This window comes from Schistocerca americana, chromosome 1 (assembly GCF_021461395.2).
Source record: "Schistocerca americana isolate TAMUIC-IGC-003095 chromosome 1, iqSchAmer2.1, whole genome shotgun sequence".
Lineage (NCBI taxonomy): Eukaryota > Metazoa > Arthropoda > Insecta > Orthoptera > Acrididae > Schistocerca > Schistocerca americana.
In genome coordinates this window covers 428,002,660-428,014,826 of record NC_060119.1, presented here as the reverse complement: position 1 = coordinate 428,014,826, position 12,167 = coordinate 428,002,660, and the positions used below count along the sequence as shown (strand labels likewise).

General features: G+C 37.9%; 1 protein-coding gene across 1 annotated transcript in view; it reads right to left on the bottom strand.

Moving 5' to 3' along the window:
• Positions 1–12,167, bottom strand: part of LOC124602586 (ubiquitin carboxyl-terminal hydrolase 34) — a 499,996-nt gene that overhangs the window by 452,885 nt on the left and 34,944 nt on the right. The window contains exons 8-9 of the mRNA XM_047136330.1: positions 10,548–10,757; positions 7,377–7,494 (exon numbers count right to left, since the gene is read on the bottom strand). Of these exons, the coding sequence (XP_046992286.1) occupies positions 7,377–7,494; positions 10,548–10,757 (328 nt within the window). The remainder of the gene's footprint in view (positions 1–7,376; positions 7,495–10,547; positions 10,758–12,167) is intronic.

Below are 12,167 nucleotides of genomic sequence, written 5' to 3'. Positions count from 1 at the left end.
GTTTCTTGACACCAGAGCACTCTACACAGTGAATATGAACCGGTAAACATGTAAAAGCTGGAACAATTCGTGCCGTATCTCCTGCCACTGTGAAGCTCTAGTCGATGTGGTGGTCAGTATGATTAACTAGGTTTGTTCAAATAAAGATATCAAGACCAATCACAACCATTTTCAAATTTTCTCTATGGCACATGCACAGTTTCACGATTGTTGCGATCGTCATCACACCTCTGTCAAATCATAATTAGCATGTTTCATCATTTGGCCACTTGTAGAGCTAGTTGAGACTTTCACTCACTTTGTGTTGCTCAAATGTTTTTTGTTTAAACACAGTGCCAATTTCCATGCTGAGTAAAACGTGTTTTGAGAATTTATTCCTGTTGCCAGGTGCAGCATTTACATACTTTTTTTGTTACAGTAACAATGGGAGTGATAGTTTGCTCGTGTGCATTTTCTACATAACTGAGGAGGCACAGTACCTGATAACCTCATAAAGGCTACAGTGCATGACATGCAAAACACCACATACGCAAACAGCACAAAAAATACTTACGTAAATATTTAATTTTGCACTTGAGTACAAAACAAAAAAATTCTCCAAACGCATCAAGCTAAGCATGAAGAAATACGTAACTGGTGCAGTGTTTCATTATTTAAATAATAAATTAGAGCTGCAGGCTTTCCAAAAAGATTATGACGCATGAAATTGATCAAATGTTTCTACTTCCCATTCTGGGAATTTATTGGATAATAAATCTTTATTAGATAATAAACAAGTCCCTGACAAATATTTTGATGCCTATTATGTACATACACATAAACTAAAAATGCGAGAGGGTATCCTATACACAACTTTTACAGTTTAAAACATTATTTCCCACTTTTATACATTTTTTTTTTTTAAGTCCCTTGAAAATTTTAAACGCAGGGTTTTACTAAAGAGGCAAAATGTGTTAACAAGCTCAGTGATTGCACACAATGAAACAGCGTCTTCTGAAGGGGGAATAATCACAGCAGGTATACCACAGAGATCGATACTGGGTCCACTCTTGTTTTTTTAGATATAAATAATCTTTCATCACATATCTCAGAAACAATAGTCTCTCTTTGCCAATAATGCAAGTGTTATAATGAAGCCTAAATGCAATAACTTAAACATCTGAAAATGTAAATAATATTTTATTGTGTATTAATAATTGGTTCTCAGCAACTGATTGTCACTGAATATAGATAAAACACAATGCATGCAACTCAGTATGGCCCAAGGCTGACTACACCATTAGAAATAATTTGTGTGTGTAACTCAATAAACGAAATAGAATATTATAAATTCCTGTATGTTTATATTGGTACAAACATGAACTGGAAATAACAGGTTACCAATCTTCTGAAATGTCTAAGCCTTACAACTTTTGCCTTACATATAAAGTCAGATGAAAATCTTAAAAAGTGGACCTACTTTTGCTACTGTCATTCAACAATGTCTTGTCATATTCTGGAGAAACTCATTACTGATGAAGAAAGTTTTTGTTGCACAGAAGTGTGTCATAAGAATAGTACGTGTTGTGCATTCTTCAGCTTCTTGGAGAGAGATCTTTTAACAGTTGGCCATACTGGCAATAGTCTCACAAAACATTTCCTTCTTTATGAAGTTTTCACCGCGCGGGATTAGCCGAGTGGTCTAAGGCACTGCAGTCATGGACTGTGCTGCTGGTCTTGGCGGAGGTTCGAGTCCTCCCTCAGGCATGGTTGTGTGTGTTTGTGCTAAGGATAATGTAGGTTAAGTAGTATGTAAGCTTAGGGACTGATGACCTTAGCAGTTACGTCCCATAAGATTTCACACACACCTTCTGAAGTTTGTAGTCAACACTCAATTACAGTTTGAAAACAATATTAATGTTCATAAATATAGTAGAAGAAGCAGATATGATTCACACTATCCATCACTCAAATGTGATGCAGAAAGGAATGACACATTCTGCCATAAAAATCTTTAACCATTAACCAACTTACCCAAAAAATTTATTGGATAATACAAAATTAAATTCAAACACAAACCAATATATCTGCTTAACAACTTGTTTAACTCCACAGAAAGTGTAGTATGGTGTGTGTGTGTGTGTGTGTGTGTGTGTGTGTGTGTGTGTGTGTGAGAGAGAGAGAGAGAGAGAGAGAGAGAGAGAGAGAGAGAGAGAGACAATGAACATATTAAAGTACAAACTACAGTACGCAAGTGAGAAACTTAAGAAATAATGTAAATGTCCCAGATCTTGCCATATTTTCTGCTGAGATGTACTATAATTGCACAACTGACTCATTCCACATCATAGCAAGAGGTCACCATTATGCTCTATTGATCATGCAAACAAAGATAACTAACCATATTCTTTTAAATTAATTTTATACAATAAATATGGATGGCATTGTATACTGACCAGAAAAGTATATCTATACAGCTCAGCTATCTAGACATGGTGTCATGCCACCATTTAATTATGCACTTTACAAACATTCAATAAATTAATCTACTCATGTTTTTCTACAGCAAGTACTTGATAGTTTTAAATGGAACTAATTTCACCCTCTTCAAAACCATTTTGTTATATAATTACTATTAATATTTGCTACAACAGAAAACTGCTACATGAAAATAAATTTTAACTGATTAAATATCACTGCCCAAGAAATTGTTCTTATTAGAGTGTTCTTTCCTGGGGAATTATAAAAATGACACTAGCTGATGGGTGAATCAGGTAATCAAGGACACTAGATGGAGTAGAAAACTGACGCAAGTAAAAAAAAAATATATCTTGTAACATAGTGTAGTCTACAAATGACAATTATCTTCCATCTTTACTTTTCATGATTAAAGGAATTCATGAACAGTGATACAAGATGAACTATGATGATATTCTGAAGACTCTCAGCTCTTGTTGCAAGAAACAGGGTCACTTCTTTAATGAAGATTCACTGAAGTATGCTTAATAACTTCAAAAATTGTGAATGTGAATGCAGGATAGTGAAATCCACATAAGAAATTTTTACAGTAAGAACAAATTGTTCCTGATTTACAGCAGAATGATTCATATGATAATTGCAAGAAGTTTACATTAAATAAGTGTGTTATAACCATACGTAATTAAAAGAGTCACTGAAAGCTTTGATCACCACTGACTTCCAGTACACTGTTGTACTTCTAACAAAGCATCAACTCATAGTCAGTTCAATAGTTCAGTCTTTTGCTGAAAGTATTAACTACAATGGGATAGCTGAAAACTAGAAATGCTTGAAGGACCTCCACAGTTGTACTTCATGTGTTATTCCGTTACTGTCCCTTTTTTCTTATTTTTACAGTTTAAAAGGAGATCTGACAAGGAGATCTCACAGACTGGCCCTCCTTCATTATCTTTATTCTACCAGGAAGTTGAACATCAGTGCTCACAACACTAATTTAACAAATAACATGATGCAATTCCCAATAAGCTCAAAAAAATTGCCTTTAAAGATCAGAATATTTTAGAGTACTGTAAAGTACAAAACATTTTGAGCACATTCAAAGAGTCACTAGTAGCGGTGTGTGCAAGTCTTGGAACCACTAATACAAAACACTACCTGTTCATTTCTGGAGATTAAACAGTATTATTCATGAATGTATTTTTTATTCAATATACAGGCATTTCATATGTCGATAAAAACCATATACAATTTGAATTTAGCAACACACACACACACACACACACACACACACACACACACACACACACACACACACACACACAGACATACAAAAAGCAAGAAAACCTCATGCATACATGACTGCCAACTCCGGCCGGAACGCATCATCACATGGGACGCAAGCAGCAATCAGGAGGGAGTTGGAGAAGGGGAAAGGATGGTAGTATACAGATGGGAAGAGAGATGAACTACCTTTCTCAACGTCCTTCACACTCCGAACTCACAACCTCATTCCTTATATGCCTTACTAACTTTATCCTAACCCACAACTTCTCAATTGACGGGAAGATATATAAACAAATCTGCAGCACAGCCATGAACACCTGCATGACACCCTCCTGTGCCAGCCTTCTTATGGGCCATCTAGAGCATACCTTCCTAGCCTCCCAAAACACCAAACCCCTAGTCTGGTTCAGGTCCATCGATGGTACCTTCTTGATATCGACCCAGGGCAAAGACACCCTATCTTTGTTACCTGTCACACAAAAAAATCCCTCCCGTATAGCCTGGCCACCTGGGGACGGAGCATCTTCAGTGACAAAACTACCTTGTGTAGTATGCTGAGGGTCTCACCCAGGCCTTCACAGCCTACAGGCTTAGTCTGCAAACAGATCTCCTGTGCCAGTTCCCCCTCACACCCACAATCCTACCACCATCCCAAAGAACCAACCACGTAGGAGTGTCCCCTTCATCACCCAGTACCACCCAGGACTTAATTTACTGAACTACATCCTTCATCAGGGCTTTAATTACCTATCAAGGTGACCTGAAATGAGGGACGTCCTACCTGAGATACTTCCCACCCCTCTTAAAGTGGTGTTTTGTCAGCCACTCAACCTCCACGACATCTTAGTCCATCCCTACGCCACTCCCAATCCCAACCTCTTGCCACAAGGATCATATCCCTGTGGTGCAAATCCTACCCAATCCCCCCACCCAGCACTTCCTATTCCTGCCCTGTCACAGGTTTATCCTATCCTGTCAGTGGACGCGTCACCTCTGAACGCAGCCACGTCATTTACCAGCTCTGCTGCAATCATTGCACAGCTTTTTATATTGGTATGACTACTAAGCAGCTGTCCACCAGGATGAACAGCCACTGCCAAACTGTCACCAAGAGCAAAGTAGATCCGGTGGCATAAAGCTGAACATAACACGCTTGATTTCAATGGTTGCTTCACTACCTGAGCCATCTGGATCCTTCCCTCCATCACCAGCTTTTCTGAACAGCACAGATAGGCGTTATCCTTAACGCACATTCTCTGCTCCTGTGACTATCCAGCCGCTACCATAACTATCCCGGCCTCAACCTATGGTAAAATACTGTCCCCACATTCTTCAACCAATAGTTTCCACCTTCTCCTGTCGTCTCCTTCCCAGTCTCATCTCCCACCCTGTTTATTTGCAGCCCTCTGCCAACACATCCACTCGTCTTTCCCCGTTCCTATCCTTTTTTTCCCCACCTCCCTGCCCCACAACCTCCTGACGCAGCACCTGTTGGCAGTCAAGTCCGTACACACTCCACCAGACAGCGTTTGTCTCTCTCCCTACCCATACTCTACTATCCCTTCCCCTCCCCCATCCCCTCCAGATTACTGCTTGCATCCCATGTGATGTTGCACTCCAGCCCGAGATGCTGAAGTTGGCGGTCATGTATGCTGAGGTGTGCTTGGATAAGTGCGTATGCAAGTTTTACTGATGAAGGCTGTGGCCGAAAGCTATTTGCGAGTGTCTTTTGATAGTGCCTATCTGCAACTTGCAACTTCTTTGCAGTACGTAGAAATCTATCTTTTCCTACACTGTTGATGTTCCTAACTGGAGTTTCCTGCGTTTGATTTCAAATTTGAATTTTTTTCTGTCAGTATTTTAAAGTAAAAAGATATGATTCATATTAAAAATTATTAATCAATATCTGTTAATTAACATTTCCATTTGGTAATAAAGAATTTAAGTAACAGTACAGCAAAGTTGCTACTACCAAAAATCAAGCCTGCAACTTTGCAATTTCGAGACCTACACTGCTACACCCTCAGCTACCAGTGACTCTCTTCATCCTTTGACTGCTACAGATGTGCTCTCTGCATTCTGTGTTGATTGCAGCTTTGATGGTGGTGTATCTGCTTGCCTAATGTTGCTACCCATGCTGTAAGATGGCATTTCAGCTGCTATGGAAATACGTATCATCTAACTTTAAGAAAACTATTCAGTGAAAAAACTTGGTGGTTGCACATCTTACCATCTCATATCTTTGTTTGACAGATGACTAAATATCTTTTTATTATTCGTCACAGTTACTGTGCTGCACCAAATAGAGTAAATCACTGCAAAAATTTTAATGAGTTTGCAGAGATAAAAACACATTGTGCAAACGTTGGGTATGTTTGATTTTAAGCGATACGTCACTGTGTATAAAACGCACGTAAGATATCGACATTTTATTTAAAACTGAGAGCAGAATGATACCTGATTTTGTTCTTGAATTATTGGTTTTTATATCGGGTGGACGGGTGCACATGGGGCGCAGTTCCGTCCCTGCGTATCCGGAGTCATGTGGTCATCACAACCATCATATTTCACAAATGGTTCAAGAGATCAAAACAAAGTTCTTTGCAAATTATAGCATGCAAAGAGGCATGTATCTTATATGATAAATACTCAAAACTTTTTTATTCACCAACGTATGGAAGTAACTCAAGCCACAGCAATGACAGGGTTGAGGAATGGGACACACTATCACTTCAAAGGAAAACCCACATTCTGCATTTAAACACATCCTCGGTACCTGGGGAGTGGCAAAGCATGAGGAGTTAACACTTCCACAGTGGTCAAAGGGATGATAAATGAACATGTTTCACACTTAGCAGAACTGACCTTCAAATACAATACATATTAAGAATACTGGAGTGAGCCAGTCTGCATGGTCTCATTGTGAGTGCAAATCAGTATCTTTTGTGGGAACAAATGGAATTTGTTGACACTTTGCTTTCAGTAGATACAATTACCTTTGAGTTAATGAATTCAAATATAAAACATTGAGAATAAAAGTCAGTCCATGCACTGCACTTAACAACCCCCATTCCCCCCCAAAAAAGGTATTATTATTATTATTATTATTATTATTATTATTATTATTATAAGGAGAAAGATTGAAAAATATGCCTAATGACACATTCTTCCATGTTCTAAGTGAACCATATTCAAAAATTTTTATGTCAGTAAAATTTACAGGAATGCATCCTAATTGGATTTCATCCTGCCATGCAAAACACATCAAATCAAGCAAGTGATTGTAAGTGATATTCTTGAGCTGACTATTTTAATTGCCTTGGTGATTTAAATAATATCCATTCTGTTAGATCATTTGTCCCATTACAGAGCACTTCCAGCTAAGCAGTGTTCTAAAGTGTACTTCGTTACAATCACCCATTTACATTTAAACAGACTAATTATTATGTCTGTTAATAAGCTACCCTTCAGAAACTCTTCCTTTTCACTTCTTGTTTAGCCTCACGCACAAGTGAGCCATATATTTTCTTTTTAAGTGATCTTTTTCCTTCTTCATACAAGCAGAGAAAGCAATCTTTTGCAATTCCAACACCAAGTAATCAATCATTTATGGTAATAAAAACTACTGCACTCACCGTCTGAGTTTTCAACATTAATGGGGCTCTTTTTGTGTTTGCTATTATTTACTGTTTTATCACCTTGATCTTTCTCCTTTGTTATCAACTGAGCAGTATCTGATGGCATGCAACAGCCCTGAAAAAAAACAAATATAACATAACAAATAAATGCTGTACTTTTTTAAGAATGTAAAGCTATCACTGAAATGGTATTTATACATTTTTATTGTTCCTGTAACCAACAATCATAATTTAACATGAAATCAATGACAAGCAATGAAACCAGTCTTTCTAGAAGGTAATAGTACAAACTCAACATCTCTAATTTCGGAAGCTTCGGAAGCGAGTATTAGATGATGATCTGCCATGAATGGTATGGATCTAGTGTGTCAGCCATCTGGTGACAGAATAGATGGAACTTAGAGAATTAGCAGACAAATTATTCGCATGTGGATACAGACATCAATTCCAAATACTTATGAATCAGCACACACGCACTAGACGGGGATAATGCACATACATACAGATGGAGGTATTCAGAGCATGGTTCCTGCTTGTTATTGTTTATGGTGTACTGTTACAGTTGACATCAGTGGCCAGCAGCTAATTTCAGGTTTTATTTTGGAGAGAGCTGCACATTTTTCAGTGAGTAAATTTTCGTAAAAGCAGTCAGGCCTCAGCAGTCACAGACTATGGTCTGTGTGTCTGTGTGTGTGTGTGTGTGTGTGTGTGTGTGTGTGTGTGTGTGTGTGTTTGTCGTGCCTACCTGCGACTCAGCATTTCCGCTATCTGGTGAGTAGCAACTGTTCTTTTCATAACACTGTAATTACACAAAAGCAATATTTTTTGCCAGCAGACTCCCCGAAAAACAAAAGCTGACCAAAATGAAAATGAGTGTAAAGATGGCAAAAGAGAGGCATACAATGACTCTGAAAATACAATTTTGTCAACTGATCTGAATACCTATAAAAACCCTAAGAGGTTTTGGTCTTACGTAAAATCAGTAAGCAGATCGAAATCCCCTATTCATTCACTCAGTGACCACATTGGCACTGAAATGGAAGCTAACTCAGAGAAGGCCAAAATACTGAATCTTCAGAAATTGTTTTGCCATAGAAGATCATAACACAGCCCTTTCTTTCAATCACCGAATGGCCACCGAAATGGCAGATACTGAGATAACTGTTTTCGGAACAGAAAATCAACTACAATTGCTTAGTAGTGGAAAAGCGTCAGGATCTTATCAGATATTAATGAGATTCTACAGAGACTATGGGAAAGAAATTGCCTCCCTTCTAACATCAGTTTATCATAGATTGCTCGAGCAATGAAAGGTAGCTACTGAATGGATAAAAGAGCAGGTCATGTGTGTTTACATGAAGAGCTGCAGGACAGATGCACATAATTATATGCCCATATATGTCAATTTGCAGTAGAATTTCAGAACATGTTTTATGCTCAAGAATTATGACTTTTTGGAGAGTGAAAATCTCCTCTAGAAAAATCCACGAGACTTCCACACACAAAGATCTTGCGAAAATTGGTTCGCTCTGTTCTTCCACAAGACCCATAGCACTGTAGACAATGGCGCTCAGGTTGATTCCATGTTCCTTGACTTCAGGAAGGCATCTGACACAGTCCCGCACTGTCATTTAGTGAGGGGGGGAAAAAAAAAAAAAAAAAAAAAAAAAAACAGCACAAGCTTACTGATTATCGGACCAGATTCAGGAATAGAAAGTGCTGGAAACTTTTGAAGTCTGTTTGCAGATGATGCAGTTGTCTGTAACAAAGTAGCCACATCAGAAAACAGTATCGATTTAAGAACGACCTGCAGAGGAATGATGAATGGGGCAGGCTCTGGCAGTTGAACCTCAAATGTAAATAAATGTAATATATTGTGCATACAAAGAAAAAGAAACATATTAGCGAACAACTACACTATTGATAATAAACTGCTGGAAACTACATCTATCATAAAATATCTAGAACTAACTATCCACAGTGAACTTAAGTGAAATGACTGCAAAAAGTAAATAGTGGGAAGAATGTAACTCATCCATGAAGGAAGTGGCATATAAGGCACTTGTTCTACCAATTCTTGAGTATGGTTCTTCTATTTGGATTCCTTTGGAGGGAGGGAGGGAGGGAGGGAGAGCAATGCATTTTGTCATGGAATTGTTCAGTCTGTGCAACAGCATTACAGAGGTGCTCAACAAACAGCTTGAACATGTACAAAACTGAATAAATTTTGAAGAGAAATGTTTTGAGAAAAAATGAACTCATTTGCAGTAAAAAAAGGTTTTTCTTTCATTGTTTCTGAGGAGGGGGAGATTATTTAATGGTGGCCTACATTCCATACATATTACTAAATCTACAACTTTGCTTCCTCTGCTTTTTCTCAAAGTTAGAGGCTTTATTGCAAAAAACTTACAAAAACTTATCAGTTCAAAGTACTGGGCAATACTTTCTCCCATATTTCAGGCAGCATATGAGTCCTGTGGTGGATGAACTGGGCATCTTTTGAGGAGATCCAAGAATTGATCCAATTACTGGAAGTGTTCGTCAGCCAGGCTGTGTGCCATTATCAAAAAAGATGGTAGTCAGAGGGAGTAATGTCTGAAAAATATGGCAGGGGGGTAGGACTTTCCATCTCAACATTTCCAAATATGCTTTGACAGGTTTTGGAACATGGAGTCGAGCACTATCATGATGCAAAATCATCTTTTCATGTCTATTGCTGTATTGTGGCTGTTTGAATTTAAGCATTCAAAGTTTGAAAATACCCGCTGTGTGGCAGTAATCACATTGGAAATCTTTTCACATGAACCAATTGAGTACAAATAACAAATCCACCAATGCACTGTCCTTTTATACCTCGTGTACATGATACTACTGCCATCAGTATATGTGCATATCGCTATCCCACGACTTTTGTCACCTCAATGTAGACTATTCAATAAAAAGTAACAGGAAAAAGAATTTTTTTTTTTGCTTATATCTTTACTATTGTTTCCCTGTGTGTGTGTGTGTGTGTGTGTGTGTGTGTGTGTATCAGAGTCAGAGACAGAGACAGAAAGAGAGAGAGAGAGAGAGAGAGAGAGAGAGAGAGTTTTCAGTCTATTATTATATATCACAAGACATGTCACCCAGAGAGAAAAAAGCATAAAAACACAATTCTCTAATACAGACCTGCTCATCTTCAGAGTTACTATTCTCCATGCTGATGCTATTTTCACTGCTGCTAACGTCACCAGTTCGGTTGGTTCTTGCGCCATTAACACCAGGTTTCAGTACACTTTTATTTCCCATTGATAAAAAAGGAGCCTCAGTCGTTACTTGGCTGTAGGTTCCAGCACTTGTCCATATAAATTTTATAAGTGCTGAAGCAAGATACAGGCTCTGAAAATAATTTTGGAAACACATGAGATATAATTAAGTAGCAAAACATATCACAAAATGTAACATCTGACTGTTGTTCAATCAATGAGTTACTTTTAGAAACAAGTTAATTTTTCAGGACTCAACTTTTCATAGTTAGTTAAAAATCATACGCAAAGTCTAAAGTTATAAATAAATTTCTAAAATACATAACGAAGCAACCAAAAACATCCATATAATGAAATTCTACAATTTCATCCCAGCTTATTATTTTCGTGTACCTTGTTGGCACACTTACAATAAAAAAAATTACTAAATTTATTGATATATTAAAATAAAAAGTTTGGCTAGTATTAATACTCTGAATACTGGTTATCCACTACATTTCATAACAGAATTTGGAATGTTAAGTGATGAACTTATACGAGAACATCAATCTTATCATTTTGTAATTTTGCTCCCATCCTTTGAAAATGTCAATGATGTTAGGTTTCTTGTTGTGCACCAACCAATAGTCTTTTCTGCATTTTGTACGCACGTACTAAACACCAGTCTGTTATATACGGCCCAACACAAAGCTTCAATGCACAAGTATCTTCTCCCTACTTTCCAGATCTCTTTCAATGACCCAAATATCTATTTTTCTTTTCATTTTCCAATACTACTACAGTGGTATGTAAGAAAAAAGGTGACCGTATGCACGGTGGGGTATAAGAAAATTTTGGATGCCTCTAGTCTGGTATCTGTGTCGTCCAGTCATTGTCTACCCAGATAACTGGAAAGACTGGGATGACCACCACATTAGGCTACTGTTTCTGCTCCTGATTCTCCCTTGAAAACTTAGTATGCTTGGACAACTATTACTGTCATCTCTTAACATAATATGTGTCCTGTTTGCTTTATGCCATCTATAATGAACACTACAGTGGCTAAGTATCCTCAAGCAAAGCTAAACTAACATGAAAATCAACTCCCAACATTGATACTTTGCGCCAGACTCTGACTCATACATGCGACCTTTTCCAAGGCAAAGGTCCCAGATTATAAACCCAATCCAGCTTGCACACAGTTTTAATCTGCCAGAACATCCCAAATTACTGCACCCTCCACTGCAGAATGAAAATTCATGCTAAAAATTTTGTGCACACCCCAAAGCACATGCTATATAAATGCAGCAGAATGACACACAGTATTTACCGCAGTTTAATAAACGTATTGCAGTATATTGAATGACAGCATTGTTATACAGAGATTGTACAATTATTGATAACAACACTTAATTATCATCACACTACAGGTCAACTACTGTTGTAGAGTATGTGGGGTGGTGATAATGTCATTGGGCAGGGGATGTCAAGAAAATGGTTTTCTCTTAAGGATGATCATTTTGACATTAGTGCCCTCCACATCCAGGAAGATCTTTGAGGTTTG